Source organism: Tenebrio molitor, chromosome 1, assembly GCF_963966145.1.
Source record: "Tenebrio molitor chromosome 1, icTenMoli1.1, whole genome shotgun sequence".
In the NCBI taxonomy this organism is placed as follows: domain Eukaryota; kingdom Metazoa; phylum Arthropoda; class Insecta; order Coleoptera; family Tenebrionidae; genus Tenebrio; species Tenebrio molitor.
In genome coordinates, this window is record NC_091046.1 from 41,964,068 (window position 1) to 41,985,827 (window position 21,760).

Consider the following 21,760-nt stretch of genomic DNA (forward strand, 5'->3'; position numbering starts at 1 on the left):
AGTCTGGGCAGATATAACGACATTCACCTCGTATTTTCTGTTCCATTAAAATAAACATACCGTATAATCGCAATTTTATTTTCCTTTGAACATAAATTTATGACGTTATGGTTAAAGTAAAGTCGTAATTGGGAATAATTCTGTGACTAATTAAGAAATAACTTGGGAATTTTTCACTCATCGTCGTCCACAACAAGCTCAACTGATGTCATCTACGAAAATAATTGAATCTTATTTTCAAACTCTGAATTTATTTGGCTTGAAACTATGTTCTGCAAGTAAGGGGTTTCTTTTGGAAAAAACAGTTATTTTTGACCTTGTGTAAGTATTGCAAAGTAAACGTCAAAATTGTTGTTTAGGACAAAGCTCACCCATTTTGGATGTGACTTGTCAAAGTACCGTTAGGTTGGCATTAGTGATTAATTTACTAGCCACGTCAATTTACAACAAATGATAATCTGAGATTTTGACAAGTCCTTGACGTTATTTGCGGCGAATTATTTGATTCTGAATGAATTCCTTCTTTCGTTTTTCATTTTTCTAATAATTTTTGTAAATAAGAATTGAACACAATCCCCTTCCATATCTAATTTACTAATAACTTCTTGGATTACCACTGTAAAACACTTCTACGAGAAAAAAAATTAATACTGAAGGCCACATAACCTCTCTTCACATTTTGACACAAATGCTATTTTTGCCTACTAGATTATGAGTACACTCTCAGCAAAAGTGCAATCGTGTATTTAAACAAACGGCACAGTCACCGCATTTTGGGCGACCTTTAATTTGACAATTCATGTCTATAATGGATGAGCTGTAACTGGAATTTTCAAAGAATATGTTTTAAGTTGTAATAAATTATGTTTTCTTTTTGACTCAAATCTGTTTTTGTTTTATTTTTATGTCCTGTCAGAATTTTCTCCCGTTATGAAAACTGCTACAAAAGTACCTTCAAAGTGATTTATTCTAGGGATTTTCTCTATTAATAGAGATTAAAAAATGTCCCTGAAAGTTCAGGCTAAATAAAATATGACTTTATGATGGAACTGTGAAGGCACTAAATTAAACAAGATATTTCTATGAAATCTTTTACGTCTTCATTTAATTTGAATGAAAGAATACCGACATAAATTTAAGACTGGCTCTTAAAATATTGCTGCTTGATTCTACGACACAGTATGAATACGCTTAAATGTATACCGAGTGTGTTACATAACATATTTTATTATTTTATTATGCTTTATTGTTCGAGTACAGAGCCTTGCTTTTTGAAGACAGAGTCTTAAATCAAAATGTATTTTTGCCAAAGTGTCAATTCAATAACATTACAATGTTATTTAGAAAAATAAGGAACATAAAAGCTTGTCGTGCAAATTTATTATTGTATAGTTCATAAAATAGGTATTATGTATTATTTTTAATGATCGTGCAAGGTGGGAATTGGTATTTTACTTCAAAAGCATACATATATTTTTTCTACTACATACTCAATTTTTACTTTTCAAGAAGAAAAAACTGTCAAAATTAAAAGCACACTGGTCATTTCCAAGGTTTATTTCATCCTCGTTGGTCGTCTTGTTTTCCTAAATATTATCCAAGAGGCTAAATCGGTGTAATTGGATTTATTAAAAAAAATATATTAAAAAAAATCAGTAGGAATGTAAAATAAAATATTTGATTTATTAAAAAAATGGATGATTGGAAGTAATGCCAAAAAAAATTACGGAATTTTGGCTTATTTTGACGATTAATCCGGCGTGATCAAGAATAACTGAATCTGTTGGTAACAATGAAAATTTTAATGATTTTGGTACCACTGTAATCTAAACGCATTTCCAGTTGTCAGCTTTAACAGGCAAATTTGAAATTTACTACCAAAGGTTCATTTTTCTATGTAATAGCATAAATAGGTATAACTGACATAACCTAATTTTTTTTAATGTCGTGTCAGTGCCAATTAGGAGACACAAAAAAAACACCAATATTTTTCAATTGTATCATTGCCAACAGATTCAGTCATTGCTCATCATACTGTTATTAATAAATAAATTTTGATTTTTTTAAATATTTTGACATTTTTACTTTAGCTCCTTAAGAAGACAACACCGCACTTTTTACCCTAGGAGGAAATCCCTACTTTTTCTAGAGGTAGTAGAAACAATTTTTTTATGGCCAATTTTTTTAATAAATTAAGGTTTTGAATGATATTTTATTAATTACATATTAAATTATTAATCATCTGCATAAAGTCTGTTTTTTTTAAATAATCAATTGTCAAAGTGTTGTCAGGTTGGTATGAGCCACTGGTTATTTGATAGTAATTAGGTTGGCAACGTAAAATGTCATAGATGTGAATTGTGAAGGCGCTTGCGCTAGTGAAGCCGCAATTTCATTTAAATAAAAATAAAAAGTTAAATGAGTTTCCGAAAGCAAGGATCTAACACAACGAGAAAAATTGGTTATGATTAGATTACGTGAAGAAATGCAGAGAGAAAAACCGACCATGCTAAATTGCAGTAAAGATGCACACATATTCGAGGTATTTTCTTTTATAATTTTAATATATGGGCCAATGGTGTTCGTCACTGCGAGGAACTGATTAGAGAGGACTGGAAATATTTGATGGGAAATCTACCAATTGAAGACATTCTTTCAATAATAATTCAACTTTCCGCAGAATCATATTCGGAAGACGATTGGGGGTTAGATTCTAAAGATGAATAGGTAAACTGCTTATATTACTCATTAAATAAATTCCCATTTTCCTGTATATGTTCAGTTGCACTTTTCAGTGTCATTATGGTCTTTTGGTAAAAAATTTGGTTACACCTGAAACTTTTCTGACATTTGAAAATTACTAACATAACCTCAAACCTGATCTAGGGAGATTTTACGATAGAGGTGTTCCGAAATGAAAGGTTTTAGGGTGATACAGCATGTTCTTTGAGGCAATTTTGACACTGACAATTGATTTTTAAAAAAATGAACATTAAATCAACAACACAGTTGTTCTGCTGTCAAATTTTGACATACTGAGTACATACTGACATTTTGTCACAACTTTCAAACATCTTTTGGTTTTACTCTCAAACCACGCCAGCCTTAATATCTATTACATTATTTACGAAACTTTAACATGTTTCTGTTTCTATTTTGAAAAATGACGCCATTGTATTTGCTTGAAAGTATTATTTACACTCTGGCATCACAGACTGGACTGTTTGCGGTTGCGGTTAGCACCGATTAAAAATCCAGTTACGCTTTTATTGCAACCACCGACGAAGCTAATCCAACAACGTCCCGATTGAACTTTCGCATCTCAATCTCATCAAATAGCTAATACCTCTGCTACATTTATTTCAAGCATTTTATCGGCGCGAGATTGGCGCAATCAAAAATACGAACAGCTCGACGCATTAATCGTTTCCTCTTGAATAATCATAGGCAAAGAGTGACTCAGTTACGTGACTTAAGCCACTAACTTAATTGCTGCACCTAGTATTTTATAAAAACTCCACATTCGTTATTCCATTATAAGTCTGGCACGTCGCGATACAACAAAAATGTTTTATGCGGATGCTGTAGATACTTTATCTCATTTCCGCATGGATTTCCTCCAAAAGAGAGCGATAACTTTCACAATGGACAAGTGAGGGCTTCACACACACATCCCATTGAATAATTCGTCCCTCTTTCATAATTTACGAATTATGGCCGATCGAAGTGACTCACAATTAACATGTGTTAATGACATCATGACAAAATGACATAACACTACAATGCGCCGAAATGAGATCAGATCCGTTAGAAAAATCGAGTGCGATTTGTAAATAGACAAATTCGTGGTGTTAAGTTCGTCGACACGGCTGATAAAACCAAGGTTGTAGGTCACAAATTTCGTTTGTACTTATCACAACCCAATAGTAAAAATAGTTCGGTGATCTATTTAAATTGTGTGTTGAAACATCGATAAATCTCGAACTCGTTCCATTAGTTGACCTCGATTATTGTTCATTATTTTATTATAATAACCATAGTTGTGTTACACCAATAAATAAGCAACAATGTAGACTTTTACAAAGACATGTTGTCGTTATACTCGGTGCTCGACTCGGTAGTACTCGACGACAGCTCAACACCGTTCGCACCTGTCTTCGCCTCTTCTTCCTTATCCTCGACTTTCACCGCCAGAACCGTATCAGTGCTGCTTTCGCGCGCCGTATCGTCCGAAGACTCCGAAATCGCCCCCACGTCCTTCTCCAAGTGCTCCTCCAGCCCGGGCTTCAAGTCCAGGTCTTTGCTGAAGTGGCGAATCACGTCTTCGTCGATCTCCGCACTCTGCTTCTTCAGCACGCACTTGATCTTCGGCTTGAATTTGGGCAATTCCGAGACCGGTTCCGCTTTCGCCACTTCCGGTACCACATCCAGACACTCGGCACTCTCGGTCTTGCTGATTGTGATAACTGGAATGTTATCGGACCAAACCGACGAGCCGGAATCTTGCCGCATCTCCTTTTTAGCTGGAACTGGTCTGGCGTTCTTGTCGCTGGACTCGCTGGTGCTTTTTTGGCTGTTCTTCTTCGACAAAATCGCTCTGGGGAAGTCGAATCGCGACTGGAGCTTACTGTCCTTCACGCTGACCAAATCTTCGGGAAGCGACTCGTGCTGTTCGGTGTCGGTTCCTTCGTCCATGTTCTGGTTGTCGTGGTTTTCCTCTTCGGAGGTCGAGGACTTACCCAAAGCTTTTTTGATAAACTTGGAGAAAAAATCTGGAATGGAAACGCCTGGAACAAATGCGGATAGTGTTGCGGAAGATTACCTCGAGCTTTGGGTGCTTCAGGTTCTTCTTCTTTGATCTTCGGACACTCGCTTGACTCCTGTCGCGGTGACGTGTCGTCAAAACTTTTGCCAGCGTTTGGAATACTACCCATGAGTCTCTTCCATTTGGTAAATGGTGTCTGGAAGAATTCGCCAGAACCTCCAGGTCCTCGTCTTCTTCTGTCCGCAATCTGGAACATCTTGCGCCTTTCTTCAGTCCTTTCTCTTACCAGTTGCAACTAGAAATCAAATCTTCACGTCTCGTTCTTGAAGCAACACAACAAGTACCTTCAAATCCTCGTTGGCCTCTCTGAGAGCACCAGTTAGTGAAATCAAGTAGTAAATGATCAGTACCAAGAGAAGAAGAAGAGGAATTACTATACCAGGCGACGCGATATAGTCGAGAGCTTGGTTCACAGGTTTTGGGACATTCTGCTTGATCGTTTTGGTAAAGATGTGGAATATTTTGTCGTATTTGGAGAAAGGACCACAATGCCATGACGGTTTGATCCGGACTATAGTGTAACCTACAGGTAGAACGCACAAGAAAAGCATCATTAGCAGCAGGGCGTAGTAAAAGTTGTTAGATCTTGAAGCTCTGAAGATGATCTCGTGGGGTACGTTGCAAGTGAGCACGATCCAAGTTCTGAAATACATCAAAATGAGTAGTTTGATGATGTTCAGGATGACCAGACCAGGAGAGAAGAACATTCCCATCCAGACCATCCCTTGGTTGTTGACTAGGTGCAAGATGTTTTCGGCAACTTTGAAATCTCCATATTGGGGGAATTTTTTCTCGAGGTCCCAACACCAACAAGGATTCATGACACGAACGAAGATTCCTCTGATGAAGTCCATCGCGAGAGTTGACAGAATAGTCATGACCAAGTCCATCACCGTCAGCTTGATCAGTTCTTGGCCGAACATGGTCTCCCAGCAAAGAGATCTGAGCTTCCATTTGGTCGAGTAGTTGAATCTAGACTCATCTATCAGCTTCGGAGGTGCGACCGAAGTGTTGTCGAAAGGGAGAGTCACGCTTTTGCAGATTGTTTTGCAGTTCTTTTTCTTGGTGACGTTTTTACCGAAAGACTCCAACGTCGACGAGAGTGCTTGAACCACTGTGGAAATCTTCTCCGTTTCGGACTCGGTGATGTTGAGAATCGGTGCTAGTGTTGACTTGACGTAATCATAACTGACGGTGGAGCTGTTGGCGAAAACTGACAGATCCCCTTCGGGACTGTCGGTTTGATTTGGTGCGAAACCGAGCAACACCGAGGCCAAATAATCCACAAACGAGCTTTCAAACTCTTCGAACTCTGCACCCGAATCGTTGTAGCTCGCGCTGGTCTCTAAATCAACCCCCGGCAAGCTGGTTGTGTAGTTTAGTGCATCACTCGAACCAGTAGAAATTGCAGAAAATGCCCTGGTAGTAAATTCCGAATCCGTAATCTCCTTATCAGTTTCCGCGGTTGCGTTTTTCAATGCTTTTTGCATAATTGGATACATTGTAAATGAAACATTGGTGGCAAGGGCCGCTATTAAATTGGCTGCGTGAAGAGTATCACTTTCGGAATTGCAGCTCTCGCTGCATTGCATTACCGCTGAGTAAGCTTGTAGACTCGTGTTCGCCGTTGTTAGGTTGTTCTTCCATTTCTCGAGCTCTGACGTCTGTAATGTTAGAATCGGTGTCGTGGCTCTCGATAAATGCGTTATTTAGTTACCATGCCGTCGATCTTGTCGAACAGGGCGAATATGAGGGAGTACAAGTTGAGGAGGTTAAGAACCATTATTCTGAAAGACGTGACAAATTCAAAAAATGTGTAAAACGGAAATGACAATAATGCAATCAATATTTTTTTGACTAAATCTTGTTAGGTATATTAGTCGAAATTCCGTTATCATAGAAAAAAAAATCGTGATTATCGTATTTTGTGTGTGATGATCATACAAAGATGATTATGATTGTCAGCATTCTTTATCCATACTGGTTTTATACAAGGTGATCAACAAGAAAACAAATCAAGAGTGCTACCTCATTTTTTTTATTTTATCGAAACGTTTTTTTACTTTGAATTGTACCAAAATTTCATCGGGTGTTCAGTTAAATTTCCGGTAATTGTTCACTTTAACTACTTCTGGAATTTTCGCGTTTTTTCTGGCTAGACAGCCTCAGGGCGTCCTCCTAGATCGTTTCCCACCACTCAAACCTTGTGCAAATGGATTTTCCTTACCCTTTAGTTTTACTAAGACATTGGCGCGACCTTGACGCGACCTTGAAACACAACAAGAGAGAAAAAAAAAGGCATTTGCACAAGGTTTGAATGATGGGAAACGATCTAGGCGGACGCCCTGAGGCTGTTTAGCCAGAAAAAACGCGAAAATTCCAGAAGTAGTTAAAGTGAACAATTACCAAATTTCCTGTAAAAGTAGGCGTTGAAGACCCGATTGTGAACGCATCAGCTGTTTAATAATAAAAAATCAGTTTTTGCATTGTTTTTGTTTTTATACACGAGTGGTGCGTTCACAACCGACTCTTCAATGCCAAGTTAATTTTAAAAATGGTTTTCCTGCACCTTTTGGTAGTAAAACAGTTAATTTTGACATATCATCTGAAGTAATGGTCACACACACCCCCGTAATTCTGTTTGTCAGATTTTCCAAAAATGCAATTTGGGTAATGTAAACCTATGATTTTTAATATCCTTATTAAAAAAATCGAGAGAAATTAAATCCGGCGAACGAGCGGGCCATTCGCTTCGAGCAACTCAAACACGTCCCCGAATGGGATTCTTGTTGGAAAATTCCTTTAAATACGAGGTGTGGAGCATACCTATGAAACGATCGTAACTGCAAAACGAATCAGTGGAATTGTAAAATGAAGCCACTGTTGGATAAAAAACGAAAAAAAGGAAAATTTCAAATTTGATAGCGCCACCAGCACTATCTTTGTAGTTTTACGTTAGAAAGCAGTACTTCTTTTTCTTCTGCCTTCCTTAGTTCAAAATTTAGAAGAAGAAAGGAGGACATAAATTATCCTAATCCCTGTGATCTGCATATTCCAGCATTTGCGACAGAAAAAACTTTGAATGTCGTCGTAATTAACATACCTACATAATTACTATTTTAATTACCACTTTTGTGACTTTTCTCAAGGAAGTAAGTACGTTAAGAAATAAATAATGTATAGAACATGATCAAGATATGAAAGAAATTATATTATACTACACACCGTGTAACAAAATTATTATGTAACATTTTTTGGAATATAGTTTTATTCGACTCCAAAACACAGGTATGTGTTGATTCTGTAATTTAATCCAAAATAGTGAATACATAGATATTGTGTTGGCGTATGGTGAAGCGTGCGGGACTGCTTGTCTCAGAGAATTTCCGTATGACTCTTTCTTTTTAATATCCACCATAAATGATTCCCTTTTTTCTCCTCCACCCTTATCATTATAAATTAGCAAAAAACAAGTGAACATTTTCTTGAATTTGTTTTGTGTTATCGATGCTTATCGGCATCGACGAACCAAGTAATCCCCACAGGCGGGTAACGGTATTCGTTCCAAATCTTCCAATAATTTTAATTGGATAATTTTAAAGTTTAGGAAAAAATAGTTATTTATTTAACGAGTTCGTGTGTAATTTTGGCTTTTTTTTGGCATGAGTGGACCACGAGTGCCAAAAAAGCCCAAATTACACAAGAACGAGTTGAATACAACGTTTTTTTGTTCGACGAGCCCCTTAAAGGCCCCAAATCGCTAAAAATCTTTAAAATTAGCTTGACGTTTCGTTTTGACAAGTTGTCAAATTTATCAAAATCCGTTCACACAGGCGAAAATTCTCAAATTCTGACAGTGTCGAACAAAAAATATATTTAAATATATTTCTGAGATACGTTGCATGTAATGATGGTTCTGGATTAAAGATCATTTCTCAACCTGTACGTTTGATTGCCTAGTGCCTACCCAGTGACATTTTTAGTGACTGATTTCAAATCGTTTGCAAAACATTTATGCCACTTAACCGATGCTTGCAAACCGATTACCAATTTACAAACGGTTTGAATCAGTGTAAACGCTATGAATAGTGTTCGTATCTCTTTGTAAACGGTTTGAATCGGTTTAGACAGCACGAATAACACTTATATCTTTCTAGAAACGGTTTGACATGACTTTGCAGCCAACCGATCACCGCTTTGCAAACGTTTCGAATCGGTTTCAACGGTATGAATAGCACTCATAACGCTTTGCAAACGGTTTCAAATCAATTACCTTCAGTGTGTGCACTTGGCGTCCAATCTTATAGTCCCGTATTTTTAAACCCTTAACGGGATTTATACCAATGAAATTAGTCACCAGTGGCATTAAAACTTTCATTTGCTAAAACTAGACAACACCATAAAGACTCGTCCGCGTTCTGCCAAGTAAGACTGATTGGAAAATATTTATGTTCAAAATTATTCCATGTTCTTCATAATGACCCTCTTACCTGGTAATTGCTATTATGGGCGTATCTGTAACTTTTTTCTCCATTTCTTTGTTGCTTGATCACTGCTATTTTAATATCTACAGTCACGTCATGTCATCTTTTCGTACCACTGAGCATCTTTCCTGAATAATTTTTACCCGCGATGAGAAATAGTAAAATATTTACTTTCATCACTCTTTCACAAAAACAGATCAGAACTGCAGCTGTGGAAACTGTCAATCCTATTTTATTGAATTTTTCATTGAACATTTTCGAAACAAAGAAAAAGAAAGAAAAGAACGACGTTTATTGGGAATCTTTTGCCATAATAATATGCACGATATGTTGTCACATTTTTACGACTCGTATTAAATTGTACAAAATATGTAATTACATCTCTTTATGACTCTGTAAATTTTTCGAATGTCGCTCGATAAAAATATTTCTCAGGATTGCCTCTTATCTCATTCCTTTATTTTATGAAAATAATTCGGTTTCATTTTCATAACTGTTTACGTTACGACAAGGAAATTATGTACGTACATAATTTGCTGATGTTAAATTACTGTATGCAGTAATTTAATACCCCAACATATTACCATAATAGCTAGTATAGGCAACCAACTATACACACGACACGTCAACCCGACGACAACACTGGATTTTCTCGATTTTCTTTCTGATATTGTCACATTTCTTTGGAATAATTATTCGCATTCTTGTCTTTTAATTAAGTCATTTCTGACGCGCCGTAATTCCTGTATCTAAACTTTCCTCCTCGCAACTAAATTAAAATTTAATTTAAATACGGCAGAGTAAAATACCGTTTCTTCTGACCACACTTTCAATCCACTTCAATATTGAAATAAATATTCATTGGTTTTCCGCAAAAAATATTATTGCGGGATTACAACGTTTTGCAGAACCCATAATTGTAAAAAAAAAACTTTTCGAATTAGCCCAAAGCGGTTAACAATCCCGCTTTTTGGAAATTCGCGCAAAGGGCAAACGTCAATAATCCCCGTGTTAATTAAAACACTCTCCCCCGGTCTAAGAATGAAGCGAACAAGGCGACACAAACAAAAGAGCGTCGAGTTTATTATTACCTAGCAAGCTGCAATCGCAGTTGTTTTCGGGGGTGGTATTGTTCGAGGAATCCCAGTCCCTCGAATATCATGGGGAAAGATAAGGAGATGAGCGTCATAACGAAGGTGATTTCGTTCCTCCTCCAGACGCTGCTCCTGGCCTCGGGCTCCTTGGACCTCTGCACCACGAGGACGACCGCGAACGCGGAGAAAAACAGCAGGCCCAAGACGATGGTGTTGACGAGTATCCTGAAGGCGGTGATCTTCCAGCTGCAAGAAAAGCGATCGTCTCGCGTAATTTGCCTGCTCGAACGGATTTACTTTCTGGCCTCCCTCTTCTTCTCGGCTTCCTCCACCAAAGCCTCCTTAAATCCGACGACAATCGAGGCGATTCTATTATGCGCGGTCTCCGCGTTCCCAATCATGTAATCCCACGCCGTGAACAGTTTCCACGAGAAAATACATTCATCATCCTTTTCCGAAAGCTTAGACATACGAGAGTTTTCCGCCATTCTGCAAATTCCACACCACTGAATGCAAATCGACACGTTACCGCTTTCAATACGCACTTCCGCAAGGTGGCGAAGAAGCTGTACGCGTACGCCACCAGGCCGGTTATGAAGTAGGCGAAGGGCATTCTGTAGCCGCCCATTATATTCTCTCTGAGCCGCCCTTTTCCTTGTACGTGTACCAGCCGTAGAACAGGGGCGAGTAGCGCAACACGCCCTCGAAGTCCCACAACGTCTGGAAGTTGGTGGAGTTGTACTTCTCCTCCGGGAGGATGCGCTTGCGGTCGTCCGGAGCCGCCGTTAACATCTGCAAAACGCGTTATTCACATGTTTACAAGCGGGCTCGTGATTTAAAAAATTGTTTTTGACCTATAAATATTCAGGGGTTTGTGGGGAAATTTATGTATTTTCTTAGCGAGATAGGCGAGGGTTAAAATCCATTTTTAGGGAATCGGCTCGTAAATAGACCTCCTCGCAAATATAATATTTTTACGGGTATCGCCGCTACAACAAACGGCTCAGGGGGTGATTTACGACCCTCGGAGCAACGGGGCATGCTCTGGGCGAATTAACAATTTTAATCCGGATAAATTAAACTTTGGCGAGTTACTAGTTAAATCTAGTTTGCGTTTGGATCATCCCGGGAGGAAGAAATTGTTTAATTTATTATTTATAACGAGAGACTGGATAAAACTTGGGTCATCCCTGAAGTGATAAAGTTGACTGAAAGTTTGCCGAAAGAAATAAAAAATTAAATTTCACCGTGCTGATAATTTTCATTAAAATTCACTATTTTACATATTGAGCTTCCAAATTAAATTGAAGCTAAATCCTGTGCTGAGCCGCAGGATTCTGCCGGAACACCGATGAAGTCAAATTTAGCCGAGAGTAAAAGCGAATGAATCCCTTAAGACCCATTTACCTCAACGTGATAAGTACTGCAAGTTTTATACTGATACGTTGGCGTACTTTATCTCGCAAAACGATAAACGAGCCACTTCTAAATCATCCAACGAGCAACATTTATCAGACAGTGACAATTAAAAAATCGTGGGAGAACTCAAGTTTTTATTTCTTCGTATAAAAAACTTACCTTACCTTGACGGTTTTAACTGTTGCGTTACGACAAAATTGAAACAATTGTGAATTTCTTTTATTCATTTTATTTAAAAGTCAGGGAATATAAAACGTTTTATGGTGGTTGCAGTCTGTTGGGTTTACCCGAGGCTCGCCTCCCTCGCATTAAAGCTGTCGAGGATTGTAGTGGTGGTGTTGAGGTAAGCCCTCTCCTCGTCGGTGGTTTCCAGAAAGTATGAGCCGTGAGGAATAGTGGGATTGGCTGCAATTCCCATAGGTACGGCGACCAGTCCGTTTACGTTTCCTGCTAAATATTCATCCCAAGACTTGAACGAATATGCCTTGAATAAATCAGGTTTCTTCACGGAAGCCGTCCAGAATTCGCATGACCGCATATGGCTACAAACCCCTGCGACAGATATTTATTGCCGACAACGATAAAACTCGTGTAAAATACTGGCGCGCTCTTGAAATTTCAATGAGGCGCTGCTTACATTTTTACTTTGGTCCGTTGCTTGCGCGAACCATACTGGACGAGCGACCCCGCCAGGAAAATAATTTTCATGAAGACAAGAAAATTAACAAGATTTAACAACGATGCGTGTGTTTGTTTCGCTTTTATCCTTGAGGGGTCTCTCTCCAAGGTCGGCCATCTCGGACTCCAGGCGTGTGACGTCACGAGGAAGGCCAAACGTCAAAATTTGACATTTGTTTACATTTTCAGAAAGTATCAAATACGGTGTTTTAATCATTCTTATGGAAAATTGAGAGAAGCAAAAGCTTGGTGGCAAGTGCATATAATAGTTTCAGTTGATACCAAGGTATTTACTGTTCATCGAACGTCGCAAGAGACGTTGAAACCTGGGAAGTATTTTTATACCCTATCAACATATGATTAAGATGTAAGAAGCATTTGTTGTGATTTGGTGTTATTTAAATGATTCACAAAGTAAAAATTACGCAAAAACAATAAATACACAAACCTAACCTCACTTGTAAATGAGAATTTTCGCGTCATTAATGTCTTTACTGTGACGTCACAATCAAAAACAATTGCTGCCTTAAGGCTTCACTAGGAATATGTGGGCCCAACCAAAAGCTTATTCACATTTAGAAAATAAAATTTAATCAAAAAATCTGGTCCTTCTTTCTATTCTTATTAAGTTATTAATTTCTACTTTGTGGTATTCGGAATTAAATAATCGTGAAATACAACAAAGGAAAAAATTTCAAATTTAAAATGTTTGTTGAATCATTTACGACGATTAAAGTAAAGTAAATCAATAAATTAAATTTTGCGCGGTACGTAATAATAAATGGACAAAGTGTTCCAAAATGATTTACGTATCGTAGTAGGTTTTGACAAGTATTTTGAATTTTGACGCATGCTAGAAAAGTGATCAACTACCCAAGAACCGTCAAAATGACAGGTATAAGAGAGGTTAGGTTTATCAACCAAACAATATTAACTAAATCAGTTTGTAATGGTTTTCAACCAGTTACAACTCCTTAGAATAATAAAACGTTTTGACTAGTTTTCATTGGGTAAAACCAAGGCATCATTTCACTTTCTTGTGAATTTTTTAATATTGACAACAGGCAACGAATGACAGAAGTGATATTTGACACTTGCCAGCGGCTTGGAGGTTATGTTTGGGGTAGTGTAGTGCGGGACCTTATCGTCGAAAAGTGGCAAACTATTTTTTTTTCGATCCAAGCACCCTACAATACCACAATCATTTTGGAACAATGTAAAGAAAGATTTTTAGCTGTCAAATTTGACATATGTCGTTGACATTGGAAACTATAGCTTCTTTTGTTTCATATTATTGCTGTGATAGCCTCTTATTACCTTATTTCAGCCAATTAAAATCATCATTAAGATCATCTGACAGGAATAATATTCTCTCTGTAAATTAATTCTATCGGTTAGAAGATTTTATTAGCACATGAGTGAATTCTTTGTGGACATTCTTTATGTGTTACAGTCTCTCGGGAAATATGGTGATTAATTAAAGCTATAGAGGTCATTAATTAATTTAGGTGTTACGAGGACCTAAAGTTTGACGAAGCGAAAACGAGCTCAATTAATGATTCCTAATTTTTTTTTCAAGGACACATTATTCAATCATCAATCATATTGTTTTGTGAATTGACCATTCTGGGCGAAAAACAGGCGAGGAAAATTTACTTCTTTAAAAATTTCTACAATTTTTCGACACATAGGTAAAACCATGAGATTTGTTTTATTTTATTTACCTACTTAACAATATTGGTTCTTACAAATCATTTTTAGAAATTGTTTTCTTGGCTTGTTGACTGTGATGGTAAAGTATGTACTTAATTCTGAATTCATCATTTCACAATATGATAATATCAAACTCTCCGGATATCCATTTTAATGTTATATTAATCACTAGTGTGGTAAAGTAATAATTTATTGTACTAGTGCAGTAAAGTGTCACGCAAAGTAGTTATTTACATTAGAGTACGGTAGGTGTATTTTCCAGGGCGAAAACTAGGTTTCAGGCACGAGGCGAAGCCGAGGGCCTGACTAGTTTGAGGGCCTACCTTTTTCATATTTTGTAGTTTACCTCTTTTTTAAATGTAGTAATCACGAGAAATACCAATTCTGTTTTTGTCTGTTTGTGTAACTGTTAAAAAAACATATTAATTATTACATATTATTGTAATATCTTTTTTGAGTCAGTTTTGTATTAATTATTATTATTTACTTTCGAAAATTTTTAAATTATTTAAATTTGCCACCAACTTTTTCAGCTTTTTTTCATCTGTTAATTTTTGACTTCACTTCTGCCGCTTTCTGCCTAGAGCCGACCCTGCCATTAAATTCACTCACAGAATCCGCATCCAGGCTGATGTTGTCCGCCGTTGGGGTAATAATCCACGTGTCCCGACGGAAAAATAACCCCCAGATGCTTCCCGTTCGTGTGGATGACGTCGACGAAGGACGCGTCCCCCGGATCCAGGACCTCGTCGAGGGACTCGATGTGGGGCCATTCGTACAGCGGAGCCGCCGGATCCAATCCGGAAATCCTGTCGACTTTCTCGTTGCCCTCGAGCTGGAGTTGGTGGCCCGCGAAGGCGGCGATTTGTGCCCCCATGCTGTGGCCTATCATGTGAACCGCCGACATCCTGGTTCCGGTCGATTTTGCCAGGAACACGCAAAAATAAGTGAGTTGGCGGGCGACGACGGCCGTGTGAATGCGAGCTTCGGTGTAGATCGCATGGGATAAGGGCGCCCAATCCACCACTATTATGTTCCACAAATTCTTGCTCGCCATAACTGTAACGGGAAGATTTTATGTTATGGAGCGGAAACGGCGTTACGTGACGGCAGATTTCGTGACAATAAAATAGGGGAATTTGCAAACAAAGGAGCAGGAAATAAAAAATCAAGCACCTACTTGTCCTTATGGCGGATAAAAACTTTTAAATGTCCTGATGAACGATTGCTTAATAAAAAATAAAATATTTAATAATTTGATAAAAAATGTATACGTTTACAATATGAGATACGATGTTTCCGGTGGATCGCTGTGAGAGAAAAGTTTCGAGGAACAACGAATTTTTCTCTGACGTCTACAACTCTCCAGGGCCATGTAAAAAAGGAAATGTTTCAAAAACTGAAATTTGCTGATATTAGGACATAAATTAATGTTTCCGAAATAGTAACATTTTTTAGATCTGAATAAACAAGTACCTATCTTACGAAAATGATATCAAAATGCTATGTACTAATTAAAAAATCAAAATTATACTCTATTATTATACAGTGTGTCCAAAAAGTCTGGAAACACCCCAATAAAATAGAAACGAATGATTTTAGAGAAATACGCAAAACAGGTGAACTAGCGTTTTCAAAAAGCTTTCTGTTGATGGTATCTGTTTGATGTTTTGATGACCTTGAAAGAGTTATGATGTCATCAGAGGTTTTTTCAAATGGCAACGTCGCATTTTTACTACCGTTTTTAATATATCTTTTAATTGTCTTCCCGACGCTCAAAAACATTTTCAATTTACAAAAAAAATGTCCTGAAAAAACATAATTGGTTAGAAAATAAAGAAAACTTTTAATTTTGAAAAGCAACTATAATTCTTACAATAAATGTTCAAATTGTTGTCCTTGAACATCTTGACAAAATTCTAAACGATAATAAAATTCGTTTCGGACGTTTTCTATTATTTTAGGAATTTTTTTTTTAATAACATAATAACTTTTTCAAGGTCATCAAAAAGACCGAACAGACACGATCAGTAGAAAGCTTTTTTAAAACACTAATTGACCTGTCTTTAGATTTTTTCAAAAATAATGCGTTACGTTTTCATTTGGGTGTTTCCAGACTTTTTGGACATACTGTATAATTTAAATATGCTAGATCATGAGAAAAACGTCAAAATAATCCCATCCCTTTGGTTTTAACGTATAAGGACTCAGAAGTTACACTTCTGACTTCATTTATTATGATCAGTGGAAAAGATTATTGACATTGTTTTTTACAATGAGTTAATAACAGTTTTTGTAATTTGCCTCCATTTTGATTCTCTAATAGCATATTAACGAACGCGACGTCATCATCTGCGATTTCATTTTAACCATTAATTAACGGAACATTTTACGAACATTTTTAGGTTGGCAAAGCTTGATGCGGAATTATCTTGTCGTCCAAATTAGAAAATATGTCAAAAACAGGAAGTGTCCATTGGAAGAATTTTAGCGTATTTTTAGCAATTTTACGTATCTCAAGGAGCGTACATGCAAGATTTTCTTGATTATCTTCCATATTCCTGTTTTGTTACCGAATTTGGATAAAACAAAAGGCGACTAGATCAAATTTTTACTTTTAAAATTAAGACATCATTACCAATCGCCACAAAAATCCCTAAATCGACTAAAGTAAACATTTTTGTCTAAAAACGACTTAAAAAGGGCAAATTACAAAAAATAGTGTAAGAAACTCGTTTCATAAGACCTTGAAGCACTCATTCTTTAAAATAACTCGTGGCTACGACACTCGTTTTTTAAACTTGAATTCGTGCTTCAAGACTGGTCTTATGAAACTTGTTTTTTTAATATACTATTTTAACAGTGAATTATTTATTGTACCATTTGCAGCCATTTCCAATTCAATTCACTAATAAATCAAAGAACACGAATCAAGATTGAAATTGATTACAACACTCAATATCCTTGTGATTGTCAAAAAAAAAAAAAACTTGTACTGTTCACTTCAAGATCCTTTGTGATTTTATTCGAATTTTGTGATTCTGGCTTCTTATTTGCATTTGATGCAAAATGAAGGAAAAGAAAAAAGAAGGGGTTTCAGCGGTAGTGGTTTTAGAGATCCAACTGAAGAATAAGAAAAACAAGAAAACAAGAAGCGTTGCTCCAACTGGTGCATTCTATCACGATAGAGCTCCAAGGACTGATTAATAAAAATAAATATTATAAGAAGAGTTTAGGTTTCTAGAGAGCAACATTGACAAAATTTTGAAAATTGGTTCTAATTTTTTTTACATGATTTTAAAAAAAATTGATTGTTATTAATTTTATTATTGACATTAAGGTCTTTTTCCATATTTATCTAATGCTTTTTTATCTTTATTTAGCAACGTATTGTTGGGTTATTACACATATAGGTGTCCCAGAACTGCCTCCCCAGAAAAAAGGGAGTATTTGAGTACATGTGAAAATCTGAATTTTAAAGAAAAGAAGTCCTATCTCAAGCGATAATCGAGAAAAGACATCCTAGACTTGACCAATCAGAGTTTAGCACCATCAAGGTAGGATGACCACAATTTTGTGTTGCCGGGATTTCAAATTTCGAATTTTGTTGCCATATCAATAATTACTTTTACTGTGAGCAACCTGTCCGATTCTTTCGTAATACCTGAGGACGAGCTTCTGGGATTGGTGAAATTGAAAACTTGAAAACTCGGTTATGTGAGCTACAGGAAAATTTATTTTAGTCATCTTGGAGTCTCTTTTGCTGTTGGCACATGCCTGTTTTCTATGGGGAGGCAGTTCTGGCACAGGCTATATTTTGGAACACTCTATACACATAAGCAAAACAGGCAAAATAATGATGACAGTTTCATTCATATTTATCTTTTAATATGGTTGTTTTGAGATTGAAATTTTAATAATGTAAAATTAATGTGAGAAGGAAGAAAGCCATCAACTTCCTCTCTCTGGCGCGGAAGACGTCGACTAACAAATGAAAAAGTTTATAGAATTAAACCGTTCAGCTATTCATTGTAAATTGTTTTTTGCCAGGTAAAACAGAGCCGTATTAAAAATACCTCCACAGATAAGATTTGTGTCGGCGCGGAAGGAAATTATAAAACACACTTTAAAGAATCTCAAGTTACCTTAGTTCTGTGCGTAGAAACAAAGTTATGGTGGAGGATCTACACCAGACTCTACTGTGTAACATTAATTTGCATAATATTGGATAAATGAGTAGATAATAGGTTTAAGCCAATTTAGGAGGCTTATGCTGATTGCGAGTAACAAATAATTGGGTTAACTACTACAGACAGTAAATAATTAGGGACATATAGGTAGGTGGTATAGGTAGGTAGGTATGGTTATTATGAATTATTTTGGTTTTACACAAAAAATATTTTTTTGTTCGACACTGTCAGAATTTTCGAATTTTCTCCTATGTGAACGGATTTTGATAAATGTCACAACTTGTCAAAACGAAACGTCAAGCTAATTTTAAAGATTTTAAGCGATTTGGGGCCTTTAAAGGGCTCGTCGAACAAAAAAACGTTGTATTCAACTCGTTCGTGTGTAAATTGGGCCCTTTATGGCACTCGTGGGCCTTTAAAACGCTTGTTTCACTCGTGTTTTTAAATGGCCCACTCGTGTCAAAAAAGGCCCAATTTACACACAAACTCGTCAAATAAACTACTATTCTCAGTAGCCTTTTTATTTTTTCTACTCCCTTTTCTAAAATGCCACATTTTGCACTGACAAATAGTGTATAAAACGTCACTTTAAATACGATTATTCATTAGTCATGACTTGATGTCCATTCGGACGTGAAACACGCTCGAAGTTTTTTTAAACTCGTTACGCTCGTGCCTAATAAAACTCGTAACTAAAAAGACACTTATAAACCTTGTTGCATAATATACTATTTTCATGTATTAACGACCTCGTAATATCTTTTTCTTTAATTTCATTAATTACAATAGGTCAAGCTCTAATGAAATAGCACTTCAGCACATCACTTATCAATTTTAATCACGGCCCACAAAATCCTTTTATCTAAAAACTTTGCGCTTATTTTTTACATTTTACACACATCTTACGATGTAAACTAATTTTACTTTTGAGTCCGTACAGCTTCCCCCGGAGCAAAGTAAAACTAAACTAAAACTTCCAGGAAGTTTTCACCTTTAGCAGTGATAACGAAATTTGAATTTTTTTCACGAAGCTACATTTTAATCCTTAAAGTTCTTAGACCTGGAGACGTGTAAACTCTTAAAAAAAATTAAACCCTCTAGACTTCTTCTCTCAACTTATTCGGATAGGTTAGCATCAAAGAGTTTGATTTGCTGTACTTAAATTCGTGAAGACAATTTCGTAATGTTTTAATTATTAATTACTGTTAATTATGTACAACTTCTTAACAAAAATACTGAGTTTCAAACGTATTAAATAATATCGTGTCGAAAACTCGAACTTGGGCAAAATTTTAAATTACTTTATCGGAGTTTGTTTTGTTTTGTACTTCACAAAGTAGTAAGAAATTATTAATTAATTTCAATCAGTTTAATTTAGGAGCGCCAGATTAGGTACACAAATTTATGATTACAGGTTCTTAGGATTATTTGTTCCAACTTATCTTAGCAAGTGGTAGGGTAAAGAAAGTTCAAGTGTGTGCAAAATTTGCGCAACTCTTAAGCAAAATGGATACAATGAGGTCAAGCTTAATAAAGACGACACAAAGTGTGTTATCAGTTTAAGGTCTTAATTACTTTTGTTAAATGCGAAGGTTGTCAACTAATCGTTGGCAAAAACTGATCATTTTAAGATGAACAAATAAAATTTGATTTTTCTGAAAGATTTTTTTTTTAATGAAAAGAAAGCGTGACCCATAACCTACCTTCCCTCATCTCCACCACCCAGGGGACATCCTTTCCGTGCGTCCAACCATGAATTATGATCTTGGTGGATAAATCAGGATTAAATCTTGAATCCCGAATCGATTCGAAATCGTCGATGTAAAGCTGGTCATCTCTTGATAAGTCGCTACTGTGGGGCATAATACATCTTATGTAAGTAGATTACTAAAATCTCGTGTCGCATTAGTGTCTCATTCATCATTTTGTCCGTCCAAAAACGGCGAATTATCGATTCGACGGGAAATGCCCGCGACGAAAAGAACGTATTAGGAAAATTGAAAAAGTATACCCACCTGTGATACAAGTGGAAAGTGACTTCGTCCTCCGGTGGCGTGAATCTAACGACCTCCTTGTAATTGTTCCTGATGGGGTACAACACTCCACTAATTTTCCCGGCATAGCAAATGAGCAAGGAGATTCTAAACCACATTTCGCAAGGAAATGCTGTAATCCGATCTGCGCGAACATACTTACTAAGCGAAAATTGACATTGCGTTACCGTCACTGTAAATTGTTTCGACACAACTTATTAAAGAGTCAAAACATCCGTGAATGGGGCACGAAGAGGCCTCGATGGGAAGAGTAAGCGCGATTTGGTAAGATTTCTTTCGGGAACTGCAACGAAAGCTTTCAAATCGATCGATTTCCAATACCGTGGAAATAATCAAGAGCACGTGCGATGTTAAACTCATATGATGTTGCTAACTGCGAAAACTATCTTATTATCAATTACCCTTACACAAAATACATACACCTTTTTTTTCTGAAACTAAAGCTGACAGCAAAGCTGTCATCATCAGGGAGATGTTAAAAACTGAAAATTAAAATTTAGTTAAATAAAAATGGTTACTTGAGTATCAAGGCTAAAAAGTGCATCTTTTTCGTCCGGGTGTGAGTTTTCTGGCCGAGGTGCAGCCGAGGCTTGAAAACAGGCGAGGACAAAAGGAACTTTTTGGCAGAGGTGTATATTAAATTTTTTAGGCGACCGCCCAAACTATAACGCAAAAGACAAAAATTGTAAATTTATTCTGTACCTACCTTTTTCAAAAACATAGATAAATTTATTAATAAATACATATAAACAATAAACTAGAAATTTACTATTTGCAAAACAATTACTTATTTACATAATTTACGGTAACAGACAATTATCAGTTTTGTCGGTTTCGTTGCTAACTTACTAACCAGACCAATAGATGGCGCCACCGGCAGCGTTCGAAAAAGTGCGTCCGAAAAAGAGTTACTTTTCGTCCGCTTGTGATTCATAGTAGGGTTCCAATAATTTTTTTATCTCATATTGTTATTGTATTAAGCACCAAGTGGTTTTTAAATTTTCATTTCATAAATCTCTCGTTGAAACTTTAAGTGACAACTTTTTAACCACGAACATCATCAAGATTTGATTAAAAAATTGGAGTTTGCCCCAATTGATATCTTTCTCTAGGAACCTGTAAAGGACGATTTTTAGGGTGACAGAAAATAATAAGAGTTTCTATGCACGTGTAAGGTGACAAGGGTCAGAGTGGTCGTAGATTAGGAAAGCTGAGAGTTTCGGAATATCTATTTTTTATCTGGGACGCAAGGCTGCGATTTGTTCGTTTGAACAAAATGTTGTAGGAATAGTGTGTGAATTTA

General features: G+C 36.6%; 2 protein-coding genes across 2 annotated transcripts in view; both read right to left on the bottom strand.

Moving 5' to 3' along the window:
• Positions 1 to 3,985: 3,985 nt before the first annotated feature.
• The window catches only part of LOC138131294 (transmembrane channel-like protein), a 35,962-nt gene continuing 18,187 nt past the window's right edge, over positions 3,986 to 21,760 (bottom strand). The window contains 8 exon segments of the mRNA XM_069048227.1: positions 3,986 to 4,772; positions 4,823 to 5,060; positions 5,110 to 6,489; positions 6,543 to 6,612; positions 10,401 to 10,649; positions 10,701 to 10,892; positions 10,949 to 11,043; positions 11,046 to 11,195. Of these exon segments, the coding sequence (XP_068904328.1) occupies positions 4,078 to 4,772; positions 4,823 to 5,060; positions 5,110 to 6,489; positions 6,543 to 6,612; positions 10,401 to 10,649; positions 10,701 to 10,892; positions 10,949 to 11,043; positions 11,046 to 11,195 (3,069 nt within the window). The 3' untranslated portion in view covers positions 3,986 to 4,077.
• On the bottom strand, positions 12,036 to 20,661 carry LOC138131301 (pancreatic lipase-related protein 2-like). The gene is made up of 4 exons (XM_069048240.1): positions 20,419 to 20,661; positions 20,107 to 20,255; positions 14,826 to 15,272; positions 12,036 to 12,374 (listed from the first exon to the last, which is right to left on the bottom strand). Exons 1-4 carry the CDS (start codon positions 20,553 to 20,555, stop codon positions 12,106 to 12,108), a joined length of 1,002 nt encoding a protein of 333 aa, XP_068904341.1. The 5' UTR covers positions 20,556 to 20,661; the 3' UTR covers positions 12,036 to 12,105.

What these genes read in the sequence shown, in the direction of transcription:
- LOC138131301 (XM_069048240.1), bottom strand. Translation starts at nt 20,555, where the DNA reads ATGTGGTTTAGAATCTCCTTGCTCATTTGCTATGCCGGGAAAATTAGT. An exon ending in ACTTTCCACTTGTATCACAG is followed by an intron (nt 20,256 to 20,418) that starts GTGGGTATACTT and finishes TATGCCCCACAG; the next exon opens with TAGCGACTTATCAAGAGATG. An exon ending in TCAGCCTGGATGCGGATTCT is followed by an intron (nt 12,375 to 14,825) that starts GTGAGTGAATTT and finishes TATCTGTCGCAG; the next exon opens with GGGTTTGTAGCCATATGCGG.